The following is a 26,375-nucleotide window of genomic DNA, read 5'->3' as shown; positions in this document are numbered from 1 at the left end:
AGTAATGTTTTCTGAGTAGTCAGCCTCTCCCCTGCAGACCTCCCTCTTGCCTTGGCATAATAAGAGAATTTCACAAGAACAGTCGCTCTCATTGCCGTATGATTTCGAGACAACGGTGTAGCAATGGTGAGGCTGCGGACCATATTTTGGTTTTTCCAACACAGGTTGGAAACCACTGTTCTAGCTGATATTGTTATAATAAAAAAATTAAGTCGGAGAGGAAAACAGCAAAGGGATGCCTGTATGTTGCAAAACGTATTCAAAAACAAAGAACACTACTTCTTTACTTCTTTACAACCATTTCAATGTTACGGGTTGCAAATAACATAAAAAACATGAGAACTGGTTATCAAAACTAAGAAATGAAATGTCTTGTACATTGGAAAGTTCCTTTTTTTTCTTTTATGAAGACTGCAACATAGAATCAAACAAAGACAAATACTCAATTTGGGGGTAGATTTATTTGATTATTTTAAAGATGCTACATAGTCAAACAGGATTGGTCTTTTATTTTATTTTTAACAGCATAGAACTAATTCCTACTAATTTTTCCCCTACATAGACTTATTTTATATACAAAACAGCTTCCTGACTGCAGTTTCCCCCAATGTTTAGATGATGAAAACTGAGAATTATGTGGTGCCCAAAGTATCAGGAGGCAGAAGAATCCATCACCACTACAGCAAGAAAAAGAAAAAAGAAATGCTCTTTCCATCAAACTTTGAACAGGTGCTTTTCCCCACTCTTTTCGCTTTAACCATTTATAACAGTAGTCAAATTTTCCATGACAATAAAGAAAACACTGAGATGAAATACATTAAATAAGTTAAATATGCATTAAATGGATGGGCATGTGAGTCTTAACTCAGCTACATGAACCGACAGCAATGGTAGGTTGGTCCCCTTTGAGAAGAGCAAAGCATCAGCTCTCCTTCCATTCAACCTGAGACACAGGTGACTGCCAAGCGGTACCTTTCAATCTTGCAGTGGGGCTGTGTTCGGTTTGTGCATATTCCTTCACGCTCGAAGCATCCAGATCATCCATTAAGCTGAAGACGACATGAGACATCACAAAACTGGGTGTATAAGCCTACTCTCCTGTATATAAGATCTCTATGCTGCCAGACGTTCTTCCAAGCGTGCGCACCTAAATTCTCGTCTCCTTTCCATTAGCAACTGCAATCTGAGAGATGCTATCTCCTGTACACAATTTCACCCAAAAGGCACCCCTAAACAGCTGATGGGTGAAGAGAGAAATTTATTTTCTTTCTCTCTACCTGGGCTATTGAGAAGTTTTCCTGTCCCACTAGAGACAGACACATCTGACAGGACTTTATTTCCTGATCAGGAAAAGCTTTGGCAGACTGCAATGGATGAAGAGGGGCAAACAATGTTACATATAGAACACACACGCACGCACACAAAGCACACACACTGCTGTGTGCCTAAGCCTGTGACAATTTGCTGTGGGTGCAAGTGCTGAAGAGGAAAGGGTCTCTTGGAGGATGGGACGAACAAGGTGCTGCAAAAACGAATGTGATGGGATAAGGTGGGAAAAGCACATGGTCCCCATTTACAGAGTGCCATCTGGACTGGAAAACAGATGGGGCAGAGGTCAGCCATTTTAACTCATTTAAGATGATCCGATACAATGCTCCTTTCCCCTACAAAGCCTGGCGATACTGAACCCACATTTCCAGTCCAACTTGGAGCACCCTAACGCAACAAGCGAATCAAGCTGGGCTATGGAAAAGAGGCACCCTGATGTTTCCAACCCACCACTATCCACTAGGTTCCCCCCACTATTTCATTGACAAGAGGGAGGGAAGCATGCAACTGATTTCTCCCTTCAATTTCTCTGGCTCCCCACTCCAAGGAAGCTCCAAAACTACCAGAAGCTTTTAGTTATACCCATTCTGTACAGGGATTGGCTGGGACCAACCACGGAAACACCACCTGCTCTTCTTAGAAGCACTGGTGCCATTGGTTCCTTTCCGGGGCACCAAACCTGCTCTTTTTATCCCCAAAATCCTAATCTTCCATTGTGAGTAGTTTGCAGTCCCTGCAGATGGTGCAGGGCCCAGAGAGGCAGGGTCATGCTTGAAGCTCCAACAGAGATCAATAGCTGTTTGGAGAGTCAGAGTCACACAGCTAAGATTCTGAGACCTGAGTCATACTCACCAGACGTTTACGAAGAAGAATGATGGGTTAATCTATTTTATAGAGAGCTTTCTACCTTGTCCGCCCAAGCCACCCTCTAAAAATAACAGTGGAGGAATATTGTTCTGCCTCCAAAGAAGAGAATTCCAGTAATAGGTACCAAAGTCCCAGAAATGTTTACCTTTTTTTTCCTTCTAAACAACGCACCATTAGTGTTAAATACATGATTTCTTCCTCATTGCTCACAATCAAGATAACCACCCTCTCTTCTCCTGCTTGCTCCTTGAACATTTTTTGTAAAACTTTTTTTTCTAGAAGATTATGTTAATGTTAATGTTATATTTGTGCAGGGGATAAAAATTTAAAAGGCAAGACCTGTGAGATGTCATACATTTTTTAAAACATTTTTGTTATGAATAAATTTAATCCAATGATATGGCAGATCCATCAATCCAATTTACAATCCTCAGCATGCGGCCTCTACAAGGCAATTTTCCCTATAATTACGCCAACAATAAAGAACAAAACCACCAGCGCGAGTAGTCTAGTGCTGAGGCCCTCCTCCTTCACAGCAGCGGCCGAAGCAAAGGTTGGATGGTTTGTCTGGGGAGCCTTCCTCATCCGCAGCCCATCTTCTTCCTGCAGGAAAGTTAATGAAACAAACCGCAATGAGCCATGATGATTGTCAGAAGCTCAGGTCTACTTGAGCTGGTGGTGCTAGAAATCTGGATTGAGAGCAAGGGTTCTCTTTCTAACAGCAACTCTCATGACTGGCTCAAAGCACAGTCTGGGAAAAGGTTGTGTGCATGAAAGAGTAGCACTGTTTATAGTAAGTAGCTGTTAGTCATGTACATTTGAGCCAAAAGGCATACCATTTCAGATCCGTTTCTATCTGATCCCTCATGTGGTTTACCAGAAAGTTAGCCAAAAAGGGAGGGGTGTTTTCCGTTTCATTCGGCAGAGTTTCGGCCCATTGGCTACAATGGGAAACTTTAAAGACTCAATCCCCAGTCAGGCATGTAGCCGGGGGGGGGGGGGGGGGGGGCTTGAGAGGCTTCACCCCCCCCCCCCGAAATTCTCATGGTGGTTCGTGAAAAGGCCTTACTGGTGCATTATTTAAACTGTTATGTTTATTCATATCATGATCTGATCACCATACTCAATATATCCCATATGCATGGGGGTATTGGGGTGATGATACAAAAGGTTTGCTAGGGTAGACCCTCTTTCACCCAAACTCAACCCCTCCCCAAAACTTAGCCCCCCCAACCTCCCCCCTGAAAAAAATTCAGCCCCCCCCCCCCCCCGAAACGAAATCCTGGCTACGGGCCAGTCCCCAGTCACTTTAAGGCAGGGGTCCTCAAACTAAGGCCCGAGGGCTGAATACAGCCCTCCAAGATCATTTACCCAGACCTTGCTCAGGGTCAATCTATTTCTGAAATGACTTGAAAGCACACAACAACAACAACAACAACAACAACAACAACAACCCTATCTCATCAGCCAAAAGCAGGCCCACACTTCCCATTGAAATACTAATAAGTTAATATTTGTTAAATATGGTTATCAAGCTGGTTTTGGCTTAAATACACTTAGAAAGGCCCAAAATGGTCAAAACACTAATCGGGTAATGTCCAGAATTGCATCAAAGCTGACTAATGGACTGTATCACAGAACTGCAAGGTTGGAAAGGTCCTAATGGGCCACTGAGACCAACTCCTGCTCAATGCATGATCTCCAGTCAGATCATGCCCAGCAGCTGGCTTTCCAGTCTCTTTTTAAAGATGCCCAGAGTAAACCCCACTGTCTCCCTAAGGCAATTCGGTTCCACACTACTTCTATGTTGATTATAGAAATAAAACTACTAAGTGGTTTACATTAAAACACATACAATATAATAGTTACATGAAGATAATGTATAACTGAAAGCCAAAGAACTGTGTATATATTTCCATCCAACTGTACCTTCAACTGTTTATTCTCCTCTCGTAACCTCTGAACCTCGAACTGAAGCCTCTTACATTCTTCCATTACTTTCTTAACTTCGCTGTCATCCAAAGAAGAACTTAATGATTTTGACATTACAGAAGATTCTGTCTTTGTTGCAGCTGTGGATATAATTTTATTTATTTCTACATCATGCTGTTGAGAGAGGAAAAGAAAGTGTGTTTTAATGGGGGCTTAAAACTGTTGTATTCACAGCTCTCAGACTTGCTTATAACAATAGAAGTTATAGCACCACATCTAACTGTTCGTTCCAAGGAGATTGATTGAACTAGTGAGCCTCACATAAACATTAAGTTAACCATCCAATACAATAAAATGAACAGTAACATGGATACTAATATAGAAAGGGAAACAGTGCTTAAGAGGCCATTACTAAAATTCAAGATAAAATAATACTTAGAAGACAAGAAGAGACAGAGTGAAAAAGAACTCCCAAGGCAATTTCTCAGTGATTCGAATAGATCCAAACAAGAGGCCATGCCTCTTGTTTAGGTATTTAGAACCCAACCCTAATTTGAGTTTTAAAAGAATAAACTCTAGCACTCCGACTTCTACCAGGAATTTATTACAATATGATGGGCTTGTTGTAAAAGTAGGTATTATGTCCAGTGGTATTTTATTAATCTGGAAAGCCTGTCTTACTATTGAATACATCACTGAGGTGAACACTCAAGCTTTAAGAAGGTTAATCCCATGAGATATGACCATTCCCTCAAATTCTTAAGACAGAAATGCAATACCATATATACTCAAGTATAATCCGACCCAAACATAAGCCAAGGCATCCAATTTTACCACAAAAATTGGGAAAACATACTGACTCGAGTATAAGCCGAGGATGGGAAATGCAGCAGCTACTGGCAATTTTCAAAATAAAAATAGATACCAATAAAATTACATTAATTGAATCTGTAGGTTAAATGTATTTGAGTATTTACATAAAACTGTAATTTAAGATAAAACTGTCCAATTCTGACTAAACCATTATTCTAACCATCTTCAATGTAAATGTCCCGGCATCATTTCCAATTTTAACTTTACATTTGGTCTTCCCACTGTTTTTAATTTTGTGTTGTCTTATTGTTAATTGTTGCATATTTTATTGTCTATGTTTTTTTATTTTAATTGCTTGTATTGTTGTTATTATTGCTTGTATTGTTGTATTTGGGCTCGGCCTCATGTAAGCCTCACAGAGTCCCTTGGGGAGATGGTAGCGGGGTACAAATAAAGTGTTATTATTATTAATGTGCTTACATGTCCTTCCAATAATAATAGAGTAAAATAATAAATGTAATAATAATAGAGTAAAATAATGAAAATGTTCAAGGAGCTCTACTGGCTGCCGTTTATATTCCGAGCCCAATTTAAGGTGCAGGTGCTTACCTACAAGGCCCTGAACGGTTTGGGACCAGCCTACCTGCGTGACCGCATTTCCATCTACGAACCCACGCGTTCACTTCGGTCATCTGGAGAGGCCCTGCTCGTGATCCCACCGGCGTCGCAAGCGCGCTTGGTGGGGACGCAAGACAGGGCCTTTTCCGTGGTGGCCCCCCAACTCTGGGACACCCTCCCCAAAGGCAGACAGGCCCCTACATTGGCTGTCTTCAGAAAGAACCTGAAGATCTGGCTTTTCCGATGCACCTTCCCAGATTAGGAAATCTCCACTACCAAGTCCCATAAGCACTTTATCAGAACCAATGATTGCTGCACATCGCACATGCCCTGGAAGCCCTATATACACCTCCTGTCACATCAGCACTTTTAATCTTGTACCCACCTTCCGGCCCGGCCCAGTTTTATTGTGCTTAGTGTATTGTGCCTGTTGTTTATTTTGCTTTATTCTGTTTTAAGTGTTTGATTTGCTTAGATTGTATTGCTATGTTGTGTTGTTGAGGCCTCGGCCTGTGTAAGCCGCATCGAATCCTTTGGGAGATGCTAGCAGGGTACAAATAAAGTTTAATAATAATAATAATAATAATAATAAGAGTGATAAGAGTAAAATAATAAATGTAATAATAATAGTAATAATAATAGAATAAAATAAAACATGTAATAAGAATGATAATAATAGAGTAAAATAATGAAAATGTAGTAACAGTAATAACAGAGTAAAATAATAAATGTAGTAATGGTAGAGTAAAATAACAACAACAACAACAACAACAACAACAACAACAACATCAGAGTAAAACGATAAATAACTTTGACTCAAATATAAGCCATGGGGGCTTTTTTAGCCTAAAAAAGGGCTGAAAAACTCTGCTTATACCCAAGTATATATGGTACTTCTTTAGGACTGGCCCACCAGTTGTTGTCATCAGCCCCATCCGGCACAGCTACAAGCTGAAAGGGGTTGCTGTCTGACATTCTAGGAAGGGGTGCAGGATTGCCATCCGCATGATATTGATTGCTTATTATCTGGCTATTATCCAGCCCTAAAGCCTGACCTGTTTGCAAAAATACCTCCATGACTACCAAACTGGCTCTTGTTGTGAGATGTGCTTAATTCTCTGGGGTTTAAAAAAAGCATGCAAGAACATGGGAGTAGCCTGAAGAGTTTCTGTACCCATCTCCAAGTGACACAACTCCGGAGACAACAATTCTTTGCAGAATTTACTCAAGGATGGCATATTAACAAAATTGAAAACAGCTGGTTTACTACTCAGGGAAAGAAAATGGAAATGGCAGGCCCAATACACATCCTAGTAAAGTCAGCTAGATTGGCGGTGGGTTTATGGGTCCTCCTGCTGACCTATATTTTACATTCAGCCTCAATGTTAAGCTATCTACCAAAGCAGTGTGTTAATTTTTAGGGATATAAAATCCCATTGGCTTTTTTTTTTTTTTTGGATGAACAAAGGTTGGATAAGTAAGACTGTATTTAGAAACTGTCAGTAAAAATGGAATGCCTTTGCTCTTACAAGCATTTGTAGATGTCTGCGTATGAAAACTGTCATGTCACATGGTTGAGAGATTCTTGGAATTTTAAGTCCAAAATACAGCTTTTATAAACAGCACTTAAGAAAGCAAAGAGCCTTGATTAAAAGTGTGGGAATTCTGGTTGGTTTTTCTCCCTTTTCAATCCCTACAAATGATAACAATTAACAACTTAACAGTAAATAGGAATAACCTCTTAATTTTTAGTTATTAACCCAGGAACTCTGCATCATGGCTCAAATTGCAAGGATAAGGAATGAAACATTCCAGAGGAAGGGTGTGTAGGACACTTCCAGAGTATTTACAGAGGAGTTGTTCTCTTCACAAGGAATTAGTGTGATTAGAGAACACTATCTGAATGTTAAATGGATTTTAAAAAGAGTACCTCCCTTGGCATTCCTCAGTGTGCTTTTGAAAAACAGGAAAGGTAATTACAGTAGCTGATTGAATCTGATTATTTATTTATTTTATTAAAATATTTGTTTATAGCCTCTCCACCCACCAAAGTGCCAGAGGTGATGTGCAACAGGTAAAACAATTCCTTTGAAAACAAAACTACAGTCATACCGCAAATGACAAAGCCCCAGGCATATACGTTCATTTTTTAAAGTCTTTTTATCCACTTTTCCTTTCCATTCTTGGTGTAACTGAATGATTTCTGTAGCATTAGCATTGGAAGGATGATGGCAAACTAGAGGAATTGCCAGATCTACAGCTGTTTCAATACACTGCAATATTTTATTTATTTATCGTGTCGGGCAACCAGACAATTGTATTAGATTTCTAACCAAACAAAACAAACAAACAAACAAACAGACAGACAAAACACAAAATTTGCAAGCTTGGTAGTTGATTAAATGTCATTTGACCAGTATCTGGCCACTTGGAGTGCCTCTGGTGTTGCCGCACGAAGGTTCTCCATTGTGCATGTAGCAGGGCTCAGGTTGCATTGCAGCAGGTAGTCAGTACACTGCAATGTTTTGGTGCTAAATTCCTAAATACAATAAATACTACATAACATTACAGTGTATTGCACTGCTTTTTATTTGTTGTAAAACATGATGCTTTGGTGCTTAATTTGTAAAATCATAACATAATTTGACGTTTAATAGGCTTATCATTAATCCCTCCTTATTATCCAACATTTTAGCTTACTCAACGTTCTGCCTGCCTGCTTATGTCAGATAAGCGAGACTCTACTGTACGCTATACCATAGACAGGGGTTTGAGAAATGGATATTCAGCTAAAGAGTCCAGGATTTTCAATAACTCCACCAAGTACATAGATACAAGAAGTGTACAATGACACTCACGGGTTTATCGTTTTCTGCTGGCAGCTCAAACACACATCTAAGTTTTGAATCCATGAGTTCTTCGGGTTTTGCTTCTTTCCACTAGAACACACAGAATTGAAGGATTAAATAATATTTCAGAGATGAACTACTTGTATATTCCTGATTCAAACAGGTTGCCTTGCAATCTTTGTAGGAGTAATACAAGCCCTCCCAATTTCAGATGCTCCCATTTTGGTGTGGGATATTTCATCTGTTCAGATTTTCAGAGGACAATTGCTCTGTATCACTGAAAAGGATTTTTATCTCCCCACCTCTTTAAACAAAAATGACCAAAGCTCTACAGTTGGTACTTGAACATTTTAACTTTTGAAAGTGGGATCATTTTCAGATCTGACTGCTATTTTTAGGAATCCCTAGGTCCTCCAGACAGCTCTGTGACCCACTTCTGCCAAAAGTTGACCATAAAGTTGTGTTGGTTGTCTCTAGACATTAATAGGTTTTCCAGCATTGGAAGTTGACCACAGAACCACACTGGAGGACCTACAAATATGTCTTCTCATGTTACAAAGGTTTGTGGGGGTGCTAATTTCCCCTTTTCCCTATTTCATGGAGATCCTGTAAACCAGTGGTTCCCAACCTCTGGTCCATGGACCACCAGTGGTCTGCAAGAACACAAAAATGTTTCGCAATCTCATTATTACTGCACTGTTTCCTCGAAACCACGTGGCAACAAGAGCAACTTATCTCTCAAAACCCTCTTATGGTGCCGAGGCAATGGGGATGTTGGGAGCGGAGAAGCCGACTACCCACGAAAGATTACTACAACCACATCAGATCTTGATTATTACATATTGTTTTCTGTGGGTGACCAGATGGCAACTACTGGTTTGCATATGTTCTGTATCAGAAGCTAGTGCTGACGTGGGCTATCCAATGCAATTTTTTTGAATTGGAACCCCAAATAACCAAACCAAATCTAAAGTTGACCAAAAACTGGTTTGTAACCCTTTTGGTACTAATTTTGGAGAGTGGTCCCTGTTCAAGTGGTGCATGGTCACAGTTTAACCACTGCTGTACACCTAATCCCATGAAACTGGAAGGTGCATTGTACATCTGAATCAATAGGTAAGGTTCCTAGTTTTCTGAATAGTCTATGAAAAATCTTACACAGGAGCCACTAAGAGGTTCCAATAAGTCTGCTCTCCACAAAGGCTGTGGTGAGTCTGGAGGCTGCGACAAGTAGACGGCCTTCATCTCAATGTTGAAAATGTCAGAAGGGATCATCCAGATAGTTCTGGGTTGATCAGTCTTTGATCCAGCTTTAAACTTTGGGAGGAAGCATGGGACTATTCCACAGCTGTGCAACTAAGGCAACTTGACAAGCTTTAGCAATGAAGTGCTAAACATCTACACTTGGCAGAAACAGCTCCAAAACTAGGAAGCAGCAGAGGATGATGAATGCTGTTGACTGAAGGAAATGCCAGTAGAGGCAGTTGGCATGGAAAACTACAATAAGAGGGAAGGGCAAAGGGATAACAATTATGAGTTTAGTCTTCAAAATGCTGCAGATCCCTGTACTATCTAAAGACAAATATTAAGCACCCAGTGGCACACACATATAGAGCACTCAATCCTATGATCAGAGTATATAGGACACTGCTCTGGTTACCCAAGAGTGTCGTTCCTGTAAAAAGTGAATTGTGCTAAAGAGCAAAAATGCAGTGGGAGTGCGATTAGCCAAACCAGCTTGCTCTTGCCAATCACACTAGGCCTGTGGGTTGTATGCAATGTGCCCCAGCAGCAATTTAGACACTGTAAACAGCAGGTTGGTTGCTCCCACCAAGGGTAAACCACTCTGCGAATGCAAGTATTAGCAGCATCCCACAGAAACTGCATGGATATCTCCACCTAATAGCAAGTGCGCGATTAAGCATAAGTATTGATAGCATTTTCTGGCACCTGAGAGTTTGGAACAACTAGAGAGAGCACCAGTTTGACTACAAGGACCTTTTACAAAACTCCACCCAATTCAGTACTGTTAAGGCCATAGATCTTGACAAGATTATGCTATCTTGCAATGCTACAAATATAGAGTTAAACAGGAATATTATTATGTAGGAGACACAACTCAGTGCTAACTAACCTTAGTATGAACACTGAGATGTTTTGCCCTCTTACTAAAGATGCTGGTTAAAAGGTATCAAGATTGTCTAACACAATTCTCATTATCTAGAAATTCTGTCTCACTAGCATCCTAAAATCTGCATCCTTTGTAGTAAACCTTGTCTCACTCTATTATCATAATTGCACTTTAGGCAATTCGTTGTGCTTTTTTATTAAAGGCATATGGCAGGATGACTCATGCAGAAAAAAAATTCATAATCTTGATAAGCCATTTTTCAATACTCACTACTGCTTCCATGTCTGAAGTATCATTGGGTGTAAACATCGACTGAACCATGAACTTGTGTTTACTTTTCTCATTAGGGTCATAGTCAAAAGGCTGTAGCATCACTGAAATGAAAAAAACAAGAACACTGCATGAGAATATAATCACTTGCTTCCAAATACAAATCTTCACTTGTACTCATCGCTAACCCTAAAAATGAAACATGTAAATAATCTGGTAACACTAAAACATTTTATACCATTATAAATATGTGAGAGGAATCCACAGGGAGGAGGGAGCAAGCTTGTTTTCTGCTTCCCTGGAGACTAGGACACGAAACAATGGCTTCAAACTACAAGAAAGGAGATTCCATCTGAACATGAGGAAGAACTTCCTGACTGTGAGAGTCGTTCAGCAGTGGAACTCTCTGCCCCGGAGTGTGGTGGAGGCTCCTTCTTTGGAAGCTTTTAAACAGAGACTGGATGGCCATCTGTCAGGGGTGATTTGAATGCAATATTCCTGCTTCTTGGCACAGGGTTGGACTGGATGGCCCATGAGATCTCTTCCAACTCTTTGATTCTATGATGATAGTGGTTGCCAAAAAAAGCAAAGGGCCTGAAATCCCAGCCATGCAATCCTCCCAAAGTCCTGCATTAGTCCCCCAAACCTCTATTTTTTTTCTAGTTTGATTTCTGTTCTGAAACCAAAAATGTGCCCAATTGTCTTCAGACTCCCAATATTTGATCGTTAGGTTTTTCAAATCAGGAGTGACATCACATAACTTTGTATCACCATTTTATTTATATATAGTAAAAAGTAAATCACAGATTTTTTTTTATTGGGTAGATAGTTAGGTGCAGCCTGCAGGGGAAATCAGCCTCCAGCCCTCAAGCAGTTCAATACCCTTTAATAGTAGTAATGTTTACTTGTGGATTTTGGACTTTGTTTTATACTTAGGAATCAACATCAAAAGGTACCTGAGCTTTCTATATCCACAGAGCTAAATAGCTATTGAATACTAGATGCCATGCAAGATTGATATGATTAATGAGATGGAAACATGCTTTAAAAAGTGAAATTAAATAGTGCAGGAATGTATTTCTTGGGGCAGTTTGAATAAATGGCAACTAAGGTGACCAATCCAAAGGTTACTGAAATAAAATTTACACATTTTTTCCTCTTGAAAGCTTAGAAAGCATTTGTAATTCTATACCAAAGAAGCCATTCAAGCACATCACAGCAATAATGCACTGGCAACATAATAAAAACTGGAAATCACTCCAATATTATACTATTATATTATAGACCAGGGTTGGAGCCCCTGGTGGTACAATGGGTTAATCCCTTGTGCCGGCAGGGCTGCTGACTGACAGGTTGGCAGTTCGAATCTAGCGAGCAGGGTGAACTCCTGTCTCAGCAATAGCTTCCCATGTGGGGACATGAGACAAGCCTCCCACAGAATAGTAAAACATCAAACACCCGGGCAACGTCCTTGCAGATGGCCAAGTCTCTCACACCAGAAGTGACTTGCAGTTTTTCAAGTCGCTCCTGACATGAACAAAAAAAAAAAGTCCAAGGTGCTGTGAGGAGTCAGAATGATGTGGCTTGAATGTTGGGATGACTCTGGAGACCAAGGTTCGAATTCCTGCTCATCCATTGAAACTGACTTAGGACATGTCACACACTCTCAGCCTCATGGAGGAAATGTTAAAGCCTCCTTACTGAACAAATCATGCCAAGAAAACCCCACAATAGTTTTAGGGCCACCATCAGTCAGAAAACAACTTGAAAGCATACAACAAGAACAACTAGGATGTGGTAAAAGAGGTTAAGTCAGTTCTGCGTTGTTGTAGGTTTTTTCGGGCTATATGGCCATGTTCTAGAGCAGTGGTTCTCAACCTGGGGTCCCCAGATGTTTTTGGCCTTCAACTCCCAGAAATCCTAACAGCTGGTAAACTGGCTGGGATTTCTGGGAGTTGTAGTCCAAAAACATCTGGGGACCCCAGGTTGAGAACCACTGTTCTAGAGGCATTCTCTCCTGATGTTTCGCTTGCATCTATGACAAGCATCCTCAGAGGTAGTGAGATCTGTTGGAACTAGGAAAAAGGGTTTATATATCTGTGGAATGACCAGGGTGGGACAAAGGACTCTTGTCTGCTGGAGCTAGGTGTGAATGTTTCAATTGACCACCTTGATTAGATGTCCCTGATTGTTTCCTCTCTGCTGTTTTGCTGTTGTAATTTCAGAGTGTTTTAATGCTGGTAGCCAGATTTTGCTCATTTTCATAGTCTCCTCCTTTCTGTTGAAATTGTCCACATGCTTGTGGATTTCAGTGGCTTCTCTGTGTAGTCTGACATGGTGGTTGTTGGAGTGGTCCAGCATTTCTGTGTTCTCAAATAATATGCTGTGTCCAGGTTGGTTCATCAGGTTCTCTGGTTGAAGTAGTCTGTCATGGGACCACCAGACGCAGCGCCCAAACACGAATCAAGGAACATGAAAGGCACTGCAGACTACTTCAACCAGAGAAGTCAGCCATAGCAGAGCACCTGATGAACCAACCTGGACACAGCATAGTTATGTTAATCCCACAAATGAACATTATATTGGGTTGTTGTAGGTTTTTTCGGGCTATATGGCCATGTTCTAGAGGCATTCTCTCCTGACGTTTCGCCTGCATGTATGAAAAGCATCCTCAGAGGTAGTGAGGTCTGTTGGAACTAGGAAAATTGGGTTTATATATCTGTGGAATGACCAGGGTGGGACAAAGAACTCTTGTCTGTTGGAGCTAGGTGTGCATGTTTCAACTGACCACCTTGATTAGCATTTGATGGCCTGGCAGTTTTTTGGTGTGGCTTGTTAGTGCCTGGGGGAATCTTTTGTTGGGAGGTGATTAGCTGTCCCTGATTGTTTCCTCTCTGTTGTTCTGCTGTTGTAATTTTAGAGTTTTTTTTAATACTGGTAGCAAGATTTTGTTCATTTTCATGTTAAAATTGTCCACATGTTTATGGATTTCAATGGTTTCTCTGTGTGGTCTGTTGTTTTTGTTGTTATAATTGTTGTTATTATTATTATTTCTGCTTGTATCATCAGGTCCTATAATCACAGACCCCAAGGAAAACTATTGCTAGGGGAATTCCCATATGCCAGCATCCAAGTGGCAAAAGAAAAGACTTTGAAGACTGTTTATTTATAAACTGACACCGTTTTGTACAGCAGCTTATCATTTTGTTGTGAGAAAAGAATGTGCAATAATGCTGTTAGAGACAACAAAGCTGTGAACTAAATAAGGCTAAGCCTCACTTTAACTATGTGAAAACTCTCTTGCTAAGCTGTTGCTAACAGCAACAGACTAGTTTCTAGTTCAGCAAAGGTAGTACATTTCTTGAGCTGAAAATGTTTAAGAACACAAAGAGATTAACTCACTAAATGCTAAATTCTCCCATTTTAAATTGCATATCATGCTCGTATTGTATTTTATTTTTAGTCTATTTGTATCCCGCCTTTCTCTACCCTGAAGGGGACTCAAGGTGGCTTTACATATGGCAACTATTCAATGTCTTAAGTTATTATTATTTTTGTCATGTCAGGAGCGACTTGAGAAACGGTTCCGGCCCAGTTTACCTATCCGAACGTATTCTCCCCTATGAACCATCAAGAACATTAAGATCTTCCAGAGAGGCCCTGCTCTCAGTCCCACCACCTTCGCAAGCGCGTTTGGTGGGAATAGGAGACAGGGCCTTCTCTGTGGTGGCCCCTCAGCTATAGAACTCTTTCCTGAGCGAGATTAGATCTGCCCCCTCCCTCTTGTCCTTCAGGAGGCTAGTGAAATCCTGGTTATGGAACGTAGCATTCCCAGAATAATGGCTGAGACTGATTACAGACCAAAGTGAGTGACCACATATGAGGACTGAGTTGAACATGATTTTACCTTGGCGATTTGGTATATATGTATTTTATCTATATGTATTTTAACCTTGTATTGTTGTATGATGTTTTAACTTGTATTAGTAGCATTGAATCCTTGCTGTAAGCCAGTCTGAGTCCCTCTACGGAGGTGAGAAGATTGGGATATAAATTTTTTAATTAATAATAAATAATAACTGCAAGTCGCTTCTGGTGTGAGAGAATTGGCCATCTGCAAGGACGTTGCCCAGGGGACGCCTGGATGTTTTGATGTTTTACCACCTTTGTGGGAGGCTTCTCTCATGTCCCCGCATGGAGAGCTGGAGCTGATAGAGGGAGCTCATCCACGCTCTCCCCGGATTCGAACCTGCCACCTGTCAGTCGTCAGTCTTGCTGGCACAGAAGTTTAACCCACTGTGCCACCGGCGGCTCCTAAATTAAAATTAAAAGCACATTAAAACATATAATAGATTGTGTTCACTATTATAATTGAATGCAATGCACCATTTTATTGCTTTAGTTGCCCTGAATGGTGAATATGACACTAAAAGGGAGGGGATAACAGTTTTGGTATGAATAAAATGTATAACAGCCACAGACTCAATATCTTTTTATAACAGGATATTAGAATAACCTCTTCTGTCCCCACAACCTAATATTTTTCAATGCTCTTTGATGATGGAAAACACATGGCTTATATTTTCAAACATTTCTGAATGGTTCTTTATATTTGTTAGCCTGTTATATTCCCATTTAGTTGTTTTTGTTATAGCAGCTGTGTGTTTCTAATTAATCACAGGACCACTACTGAAGAATTTCCGAAACAGGAAAATATCTTGCAGTCCTGTTTACTCTGACCACATTCTTGCAACATCAACAGCTGGTTGCATCAACTTTGGGTACAATACTATTCTCTTGGATCAGTCTTTGCATTTTGCAGCATGTTGTTGAAACTGATCATAGGATCACAGTCGAAGAAATTGAAATTCCTAAAAAGATACTATCTCTAGGAATCTCTAGGTCCTCCAGCAGATTTATTCGAAACTAACCACATGCAAGTGAGTAATGAAATGATTGGCTCAATTAAGTCAACCAAAGCATTTAAATATTTCTAGATACTGCCTGAAGGCTTCTTTCAAAATGTACCTTGGGATGGCCTTTTTCTCTCTTTCACCAGCCTACAATTTTTCTTATGATTTCCACTTTGAGGGCCTAACTTTCAAGACTATGCTTTTTCATCCTATTGGGATTGTTAAGAGGCATGGTTACTTGCTCTCACACTTCTGTTTTGTTGTGTATTCAAATTCAGCAAGGGAGGCTGCTGTGGTTTACCATGGCTATTGTAGGCAGGCACAACTCAGTACCAGAAATCCATATTTCTCCAGCATTCCTTCATTAATTTCCTGATCCCAATACTACTAAAAAAGCATGAAAAGTTTGTAAAAAGGAGAGCTTCACTGACAGAAGCTTTAATTGGCTTACACTTCTATATCAGTGGTTCCCAACCTTTTTTGACCAGGGAACACTCTCCAACATTAGTACCAAAAGTACGTACCATTAGTACGAATCAGTTTTTGCTCAATTTTAGATGTGGTTTGGTTATTTGGGGTGCCTATACAGAAAACTGCAATGGGTAGATCACATCAGCTCTAGTTTCTGATACAGAACACACGCCATCTGGTATTTGCCATCTGCTTGCACACAGAAAGCCATATTTAATAACCCTGGGCACTATAAGAGGGTTTTGCAAGACCAGTCACTCTTGTTGCAATGGTGTAGTAATCATGAGGCCGTGGACCATATTTTAGTTCTTGTGAATCACTGGTGATCCACGGACTACAGGTTGGGAACCACTGTTCGAAATAGTGCCAATCATAGAATTGGAAGAGACCTCATGGGACATCCAGTTCAACCTCCTGCCAAGAAGCAGGAAAATCACATTCAAAGCACCCCTTACAGATGGCCATCCAGTCTTTGTTTAAAAGCCTCCAAAGAAGGAGCCTCCACCTTTGATTTTCCAGCTGCTTGGTACTCCAACTCTCAGAAGGCTTGTCCAGCTTATCCAATGCTTAGGAATTCTGGGAGCTGAAGTCCAAAACACCTGGAGGACCAAAGGTTGGACACCACTGCTGTAAATAGTTACAGAACCACCCTTTAGGTAAACTGGTGTATAGATGAACTTGTTTTACATATATTATGTAGCATCTAGCCTGCTGACCAGCAGTAGTTGTTGCCCAGGTTGTGAAGCAGGATTGTTTCCCAGCCCTACCTGGAGATTCATGATAATCCCCTTAGTCTTCTATTCAAGTATTAACCAGGTTTGACCATACAAAGCTTTCAAAATAAAATGGAACTCAAATAGTGTGGTTCAAAGTGGTAAGCTTTTATTCTACAAAGAAGTAAACAAACATGGGCCCTCCAGATCAGAAGTGGACACAATACGGTCTGCCAGTGGGAGCTGTGGATGCTGAGAGGAAAACTGTTCACCATGTTTTGATCCCTCTGGCTTGTTTTGAACTAAGAAGGGTTTCTCTGACAATGGGAAATACCTGTCCTGGCCCTTAAAGTGGCAACGTTCTCACCCTATGTCTCTGAAAGGATGCAATGAGGAAGTATTTCAGATATTTTTCCTTTGAGGGGAGAATAGCAGTAGGTACAGTCCTAGATCTTGGTGCAACAACATTTATTTATTTACTTACTGTATTTGTATACCGCCTTTCTCAGCCAATTGGTGACTCAAGGCGGTTTCCAACTAATCAGTATACATAAAACATAATATAGATAAAACATTAAACAGTATAAAACATCACCAAAGCAGTAAAAACAACACATCAGCGTCTCATTATTATCAAGCATTGTCCAGTTCCATTGTCAGGTCATTCGATTTCCTATATTAGCTACTCTGTATTTGTAAAGGCTTGCTCGAACAGCCACGTTTTAAATTGCCTCCGAAACGTCAAGAGGGAGGGAGCAGATCTGATCTCCCGGGGGGGGGGGGCATTCCATAGCCGAGGGGCCACCACTGAAAAGGTCCTGTCTCTCGTCCCCGCCAAACGTACTTGAGACGAAGGCAGGACCGAGAGCAGGGCCTCCCCAGATGATCTTAAAGTCCTCAGTGGTTCGTAAGGGGAGATACATTCAGACAGGTAAGTTGGGCCAGAACCAAGTCAAAAAAGAAGCACCATTAAAACCTTGGCAGACCGTGCAAAAAGAATCTGCAAACCACACCTCCTCCAAGATGAACTGAACCACCTAAACTGGGCTCTACAGGCCAATTGATACTCCACCTCAGACATCAGAAGAGCTGCAAGACCAAGAACAAGCCACGAGAGTAAAGACAAAGACCCACCCAGAGGAAAAGTGTTGTTGCCATACATCAAGGGAACCACGGACCGCAAAGGGAAGCTGATGAGGAAACACAACATACAAACTATCTACAGACCCATCAAGAAAATCCAACCAATGCTATGTTGAGCAAAGGACAAGAGGGATCCTCTCACTTCTGCAGGAGTCTACCATATACCATGCAGCTGTGGACAAGTCTATATAGGGACCACCAAATGCAGCATTGCCCAAACACGAATCAAGGAACATGAAAGACACTGCAGATTACTTCAACCAGAGAAGTCAGCCATAGCAAAGAACCTGATGAACCAACCCGGACACAGCATATTATTTGAGAACACAGAAATGCTGGACCACTCTCACAACCACCATGTCAGACTACACTGAGAAGCCATTGAAATCCACAAGCATGTGGACAATTTCAACAGAAAGGAGGAAACCATTAAAATGAACAAAATCTGGCTACCAGTATTAAAAAAAACTCTAAAATTAAAACAGCAAAACAGCAGAGGGAAAACAATCAGGGACATCTAATCACCCCTTAACAAAAGATTGCTCCAGGCACTTCCAGGCTATCAAATGCTAATCAAGGTGGTCAGTTGAAACATTCGCACCTAGCTCCAGCAGACAAGAGTCCTTTGTCCCACCCTGGTCTTTCCACAGATATATAAACCCATTTTCCTAGTTCCAACAGACCTCACTACCTCTGAGGATGCTTGCCATAGATGCAGGCGAAACGTCAGGAGGGAATGCCTCTAGAACATGGCCATATAGCCCGACAAAACCTACAACAACCCTGGGCCAGAACCATTTAGGACTTTATAGGCCAAAGCCAACACTTTGAATTGGGCCCAATAGCAAACATTCAGGCAGAATGTGAGACGAATAGGAAAACATTGATAGAGAAATATATATGATGCTCTGATCCAAGCTTCTTAGTCAAAAGAAAACTCAGGTATATGATAAAATGTCAAGTGCCATTGGGACTGATATCAATCAACATATCTGAGAACCAAAGCTTAAGCCCAGACTACTCGCCAGATACAAATGAATAGCAAATTCATTTTCCTTGTGTGGATCTCATATGGAGCCAAAATACCATCATCCTACCAGACAAAAGGGTAGTATCAGCAGGTTTGGAAAAATCCTGAGGTTTTCATAAATGTTACAAAAGAGGATGTTGTTTTGCAAGACCCCATCCTTCCTTGCCACCACTAAGTCGGGGGGAACATGAGAGAAGACAATAATAGCAAGAGCAGTAGAGAGAAACAGTGAAAGGAGAAAAGGGCTGAGTTCAGCAATTCCATGACAAATCACAAGAACAGGCAGGGTTGTGCTGACAGTGCTCTACAGTGTAAGCCAGCAATTTCTTAAGAATCCGAAGTGCATGCAGGCAATAGACTCCAGAGGCCAATAGACAGCAGTCTTCTTTCTCTCTCTCTCTGGAAAACTGCCTGATAGATAGTATGAATAATTTTACCAGAGGTGAGAAGAGAGAGCTATGAGCATACTGCATTTTCCGCTTATCATATGAATTTATTGCATTATTTCTGTAACTGCGTGCTAACCATAGCCGTGCACAGGCATCTAGTTCGCATAAAACAAGCCTCCCAGACGTTTAGGATTACAGCATCTATCTGTCAATGGTCTGGAAAAGCCCAAAATATCTGGAGGGCCCCATGTTGGGAAATACTGACACAGAAGATGCAAGCTAGGTCACTCACACAAATGCCACACGATGAGACAACCTTCCACTGGAATGAGGTGTCACTTTCACCTGTTTATGCCCAAGATGTATGCAAAAAAGGGACAGGGCTTTCGAATAATTCTGCGGTGTGATGTCAAAGGCTTTCTTGGCTGGAATCACTGGGTTACTGTGAGTTTTCCAGGCTGTAAGGCCATGTTCCAGAAGCATTCTCTCCTGAGTTTTACCCACCTCTATGGCAGGCATCCTCAGAGGTTGTGAGGTCTGTTGAAAACTGTGTACGAACCCACACAATCTCTTCAATCATCTGGAGAGGCCCTGCTCGCGCTCCCACCTGTATCACAGGCACGATTGGTGGGGACAAGGGAGATGGCCTTCTCAGTGGTGGCCCCTCGACTCTGGAACTCGCTCCCCAGGGACATCAGACATGCCCCAACTCTGGCAGTCTTTAGGAGGAGTCTGAAAACGTAGTTGTTCCAGTGTGTCTTCCCAGAATAAGGAAATACCCTCAGCAATATGTCCCTAAATGCACTTTATCCTTGATTTAGGATTGTCTGCGCGCCCCATCTCTACCTGAGAACTCTATCCCAGTTGTGTCCTGCCTTGTCCATGTCCAGCATTATTTTTTAAATTTTAAATTATGACATTTGGCCCAGCCATAGGTTTTAAATTACTGTTGTTATTGTTACTGTCTATTGTTTACTTTTGTTTATGAAATTTATTTTAACTGTTGTATCGATTGTTTTCTTATTGCTTTTACTGTTGATGTACTTTGGGCTCGGCCTCATGTAAGCCGCACCGAGTCCCTTCGGGAGATGGTAGCGGGGTATAAATAAAGATTATTATTATTACTATTATTATTATAAACTAGGCAAGTGAAGTTAATATATCTGTGGAATGTCCAGATATATGTGATTGTTGAAACTGGCCACGCTGATTAGCATTGAATGGCCTTTCAGCTTTAAAGCCTGACTGCTTCCTGCTTCCTTCCACAGATATATAAACCCCACTTGCCAAGTTTCCAACATGCCTCACAACCTCTGAGGATGCCTGCCATAGATGTGGGTGAAACTTCAGGAGGGAATGCTTCTGGAGCATGGCTATACAGCCCATAAAACTCACAGCAACCCAATTTTGTGATGGATATTGCTTGCCAGCATATTTATTTATTTACTTACTTTATTTATATACCACTTTTCTCAGCCCTCAGGCGACTCAAAGCGGTGAACAACATCAATACAAAACATCACGAGACAAGTATAGGGCAATTAAAAACAATTGTAACATAAATCATTAAACATCCGTATAACTAACTGGAGGTAAAAATAATAATTTCAAAAACTTTAACTAACTGGAGGTAAAAAAAATAAAAACGTACTTAGTGATGGCAAGGAAGGATGGGGTCTTGCAAAACAGCATATGGATGTCTGACCATCATAACATCAAGACAGATTTGTATTTCAACCATTTAACAAGCGGGTAAAAATCATATGCCTTCCCAAATGTTGTTGGACTGTTAACTCCTAAAATTTCCTTGCCCTTGACTATGCTAGGAAGTTCTGCTGGGATTTCCAGACCGTCAACATCTGAATGGTTTCATGATTCCTACCCACCTCTTACATTTGAAATACACAAAAACTGTGAGCAAAGCATAATTTTTTCTGCTTCCTCCAACCAAATTTAAACCACAATTAACTACTATATTAACCGTTATACTAACTGTGATTCTGACTGATGAAGATTCACATTTTCTCCCAGGACATGTCTGCAATTAAACATTTTGTGGCATTCTCTCAATCTGTTCATTTTTGACTGAACAAATGGCAGCAGAAGCTACGAAAGAGCAACTTAGAATTTAAAATCATTAAGTATCTCACTAAGTAAAGGTTTTCCCTGACATTAAGTCTAGTTGTGTCTGACTCTGCGGGGTGGTGCTCATCACCATTTCTAAACCAAAGAGCCGGTGTTGTCCATAGACACCTCCAAGGTCATGTGGTCAGCATGACTGCATAGAGCGACGTTATCTTCCTGCAGAAGCTATACGTATTGATCTACTCCACATTTGCATGTTTTTGAACAGCTACTTTGATAGAAATGGGGCTAACAGTGGGAGCTCACCCTGCTCCCTGGATTCGAACTGCCAACCTTTTGGTTAGCAAGTTTAGCAGCTCAGCGGTTTAACCTGCTGCATCACCAGGGGGCCCATCTCACTAAGTACATACTGTATATACTCGAGTATAAGCTGATCAGAATATAAGCCGAGGCACCTAATTTTACCACAAAAAACTGGGAAAACCTATTGAATCGAGTATAAGCCGAGGGTGGGAAATGCAGGAGTTACTGATAAATTTCAAAACAAAAATAGATATCAATACAATTACATTAACTGAGGCATCAGTAGGTTAAATGTTTTTGAATATTTACATAAAACTGTAATTTAAGATAAGACTGTCCAACTCTGATTAAATCATTATTCTAATCTTTAGTGTAAATGTGCTTATGTATCTCTCCAATAATAATAGAGTAAAATAATAATAATAATAATAATAATAATAATGAAATCTAGCATATATACCTCGTTTGCTGTGTGATACTGTGTTTTTGTGTCAGGATAATAATAATTATTATTATTAATAATAATAATAATAATAATAATAGAGTAAAATAATGGAAATGTAATAACAGTGATAACAGAGTAAAATTATAAATGCAGTAATAATGTAAATGTAATAATAATAATTTATTTATTTATTTAAAAGTTTTGTATACCGGCCTTCTCATCTCTCTTGAGGGACTCTAACCGGTTTCCAACCATAATATCACATACAATCAATAAAACGTCATAATACATATTACAGTAAAACATTAAAACAGCAATTACAATCAATAACTATAATGGTCAGTCGTCACACTAAAATCGTTGCTCATCATCCTCCATCCATATCTCAGGGTGGTTGGCTCACTCGTCGAATGCCTGTCTCCATAACCAGGTCTTCACCTGTTTCCTAAATGTCAGGATAGAGGAGGCGGTTCTGATCTCCAGTGGGAGAGAGTTCCAGAGTCAAGGGGCCACCACCGAGAAGACCCTGTCCCTCGTCCCCACCAGACGCGCTTGCGAGGCCGGTGGGACCGAGAGCAGGGCCTCTCCAGACCATCTCAATAATCTTGATGGTTCATAGGGGAGAATACGTTCGGAGAGGTAAACAGGGCCGGAGTCGTAATAAAGAGTAAATAAGTAATATTACTAATAATAAATAGAGTAAAATAATAAATGTAATAAAATAATAATAGAGTAAAATAATGTAAATATAATAATAATATATTAAAATAATTCATGTAATAAAATGATACTAATAACAAAGTAAAATAATAAATAACCTTGACTCGAGTATAAGCCGAGGGGAGCTTTTTCAGCCTAAAAAGGGGGTTGAAAAACTAGGCTTATACTCGAGTATATACAGTATATGGAAATACGGGTATGCCGAAATTCACAATGTTTCTGGTCACAAGCATTTCAGACAAAGGATACCCAACCTGTACTGTACATGTGACTGTCAATAGCATCTCCATAACCAACCCCTTAATAACATTAGACCTCTTCTTGGAGTCACTCCTTATTATTATCTGCAGGGAAATATGTAACCGATATCACTCTCTGTATGTTGTGACTTGATTGCCAAGGCTACAGCCAACACTGTTGTCAGATCCATTTCTATCCTAATCCATGGGATGAGGGCACGTACAGAGGCATTCTTGGTAGCTGCTCTACAATTACAGAATTCCCTTCTCTTGAAGTTCTGCCAAAGCCACTTCCTTTAGTGAAACAAAAAAAAAAAAAAGAAATAATAGTCTTCTTCAAGGATAGCTTCTAGTGGCAGTGGTTCAAATCAGAGTAGGGAGGGGGCAGTCGCAAATATCTGGCATTCAGAGCAGCTTTTATTTAGAAACATCACTGTCCCATGTTTACTTTTTGGTTTTAGCCATGAGCCCTTGAGGGTGGGTGGGTTGCAGGCTATAAGTAAACAAGTATTAATTAAAGCATGTTTTATAGAAAGCTGTGCAAGAAATTAAGACCACATGCTCACGAAGAGGTCAGAAATAAGCTGATTAAAAACACAGCGCACAAGGGAAATATGGCTGTTATGAAGTAGACTTAATCGGTGAACACCAGCAGATGGAAATGGTCATGCTAGAGCAGGGTGTTACGGCCGTTCCTTGCTTGGTTTAAATCGTTATTGATTAGCATTCTGTCCTCTCTCTTCAGCCCGGTAAATGGAGTTTAAGTGCATTAGCAGCAGACTTAGAGAGCTGACAAATGCCACATCATTTTGAGGAGCACGAAGCGCATGAGCAAGCACTCTGAAGGGCGCTGGCAAGTTTTATATCCAGATGCATTTCACTTTCAAGAGAAATGCAAAACAGTGTTAAGGGAGGCCTCAAATCCTGCTTTCTGGGAGCTCTCAATCTCTATTTTCAGAAATAGAAAGCATCAGTTGCACTATATAAACTGTCACACAGTGGTAGGTCAAAGGATATTCTAGCCATACAATTTGTGCTCAAGATACCTCAATTTGGCAAAGGAGGGTGTTCTTTAGTAGGCAATCTACCATCACCTACCACCAAGTGTGTTAGCTTCCCTTTACACTACTACCAGTTTTGTTGTTAAAATCATAGAATCAGAGAGTTGGAAGAGACCTCATGGGCCATCCAGTCCAACCCCCTGCCAAGAAGCAGGAAAATCACTTTCAAAGCACCCCTGACAGATGGCCATCCAGCCTCTGTTTAAAAGCTTCCAAAGAAGGAGCCTCTACCACACTCTGGGGCAGAGAGTTCCACTGCTGAACAGCTCTCACAGTCAGGAAGTTCTTCCTAATGTTCAGATGGAATCTCCTTTCTTGAAGTTTGAAGCCATTGTTCTGCATCCTAGGCTCCAGGGCAGCAGAAAACAAGCTTGCTCCCTTCTCCCTATGACTTCCTCTCACGTATTTATACTCAGCCGTCCTCTCAGCCTTCTCTTCTTCAGGCTAAACATGTCCAGCTCTTCAAGCTGCTCCTCATAGGGCTTGTTCTCCAGACCATTGATCACTTTAGTCGCCCTCCTCTGGACACATTCCAGCTTGTCAACATCTCCCTTCAATTGTGGTGCCCAGAATTGGACACAATATTCCAGGTGTAGTCTAACCAAGGCGGAATAGAGGGGTAGCATGTCTTCCCTGGATCTAAACATTATACTCCTATTGATGCAGGCCAACATTCCATTGACTTTTTTTGCCGCCGCATGTTCAACTTGCTGATTCATGCTTAACTTTTTGTCCACAAGGACTCCAAGATCTTTTTCACACATACTGCTCTTGAAGCATTTATCTGGCCAAAAAAAGAGTTTTATTTGCTAGTGATGTTCACATCCTTAAGATGAAGCCTTCTGTTTTAAAACACAAATGCTTGAGATGAGGAGACATCATATGCTGCTAGACTTGTGGATCCCCAGGTGTTTTGGCCTACAAATCCCAGCCAGTTTACCAGCTGTTAGGATTTCTGGCAGTTGAAGGCCAAAACATCTGGGGACCCACAGGTTGAGAGCCACTGGGCTAGACAAAGCATCCTGACATAGTCACACATAGACGATTGGTTTTCTACCACTGATCCTCCTAGTGTTTTGGACCTCAACTCCTAGAATTCCTGAGCATTGCTATGATGGTTGGGACATTTGAGAGTTGAAGTTTACAAATGGAGAATCAAAGAAGAAAAATAGCCCTGTTACCAACAAGAAAGGTTAATATCAAGGGCAAGAAACTCTGTGGTCCTCCTAAGTAAAGGAACTTCCACTTTCAACATCCCTCACCACTGTCTAGGCAATATAGAGTTGACAGGATCTAAAGCAGGGGTATCAAACTCAATTTCATCTCCAATGAGCCACTGAATCCATGGGCAAAGAAGCCATGGATACAGAAGGCAACTATAGTTATTTTTACATAGTGGTCAGTGCTCTTTAGTTTTTGCCCAGTTTGGCTACCCAGATGTTATTGAACCACAACTTCCATTACTTGATTATCTACCATGTGGACTAAACAATGGGAATTGCAACCGAACAGCACTTGTGGGTCTGAGGTTCGGGAAAGGTTAAATAACATTTTAAAATCACAACTCGCATCAGCTCTAGTCAGTGTTAGACATGAGGAATATAGGAGTCGCAGTCCAGCATCTGAAGGGCCACATAAAGTAACATGGTGGGCTGAACGTGGCTCACAGGCCTTGAGTTTGACACATGTGATCTATAGCAGTGGTTCTCAACCTTCCTAATGCCGCAACCTTTTAATACAGTTTCTCATGTTGTGGTGACCCCCAACCATAATATTATTTTTATTGCTAGTTCATAACTGTAATTTTGCTACAGTTGTGAATGGCAATGCAAATATCTGACATGCAGGATGTGGTCACTGGACCAAATTTGGGACAAATACCCAATACACCCAAATTTGAATACTGGTGGGGTTGGGAGGGATAGATTTTGTCATCTGGGAGTTGTAGTTGATGGGATTTATAGTTAACTTATAATTAAAGATGGAATTGATTCTGAACTCCACCAACGATGGGATTGAACCAAACTTGGCACATAGGACTCCCATGACCAACA

At 40.8% G+C, this 26,375-nt stretch overlaps 1 protein-coding gene across 1 annotated transcript in view; it reads right to left on the bottom strand.

Moving 5' to 3' along the window:
• Window positions 1-442: 442 nt before the first annotated feature.
• Window positions 443-26,375, bottom strand: part of VAPB (VAMP associated protein B and C) — a 79,663-nt gene continuing 53,730 nt past the window's right edge. Inside the window, exons 3-6 of the mRNA XM_060772046.2 lie at window positions 10,810-10,913; window positions 8,418-8,498; window positions 4,126-4,302; window positions 443-2,799 (exon numbers count right to left, since the gene is read on the bottom strand). Of these exons, the coding sequence (XP_060628029.1) occupies window positions 2,641-2,799; window positions 4,126-4,302; window positions 8,418-8,498; window positions 10,810-10,913 (521 nt within the window). The 3' untranslated portion in view covers window positions 443-2,640. The remainder of the gene's footprint in view (window positions 2,800-4,125; window positions 4,303-8,417; window positions 8,499-10,809; window positions 10,914-26,375) is intronic.

The sequence above is a fragment of the Anolis sagrei genome, chromosome 4, assembly GCF_037176765.1.
Source record: "Anolis sagrei isolate rAnoSag1 chromosome 4, rAnoSag1.mat, whole genome shotgun sequence".
NCBI classification, from domain to species: domain Eukaryota; kingdom Metazoa; phylum Chordata; class Lepidosauria; order Squamata; family Dactyloidae; genus Anolis; species Anolis sagrei.
The sequence above is the reverse complement of the archived record's forward strand: the minus strand, read 5'-3'. Positions and strand labels throughout refer to the sequence as shown.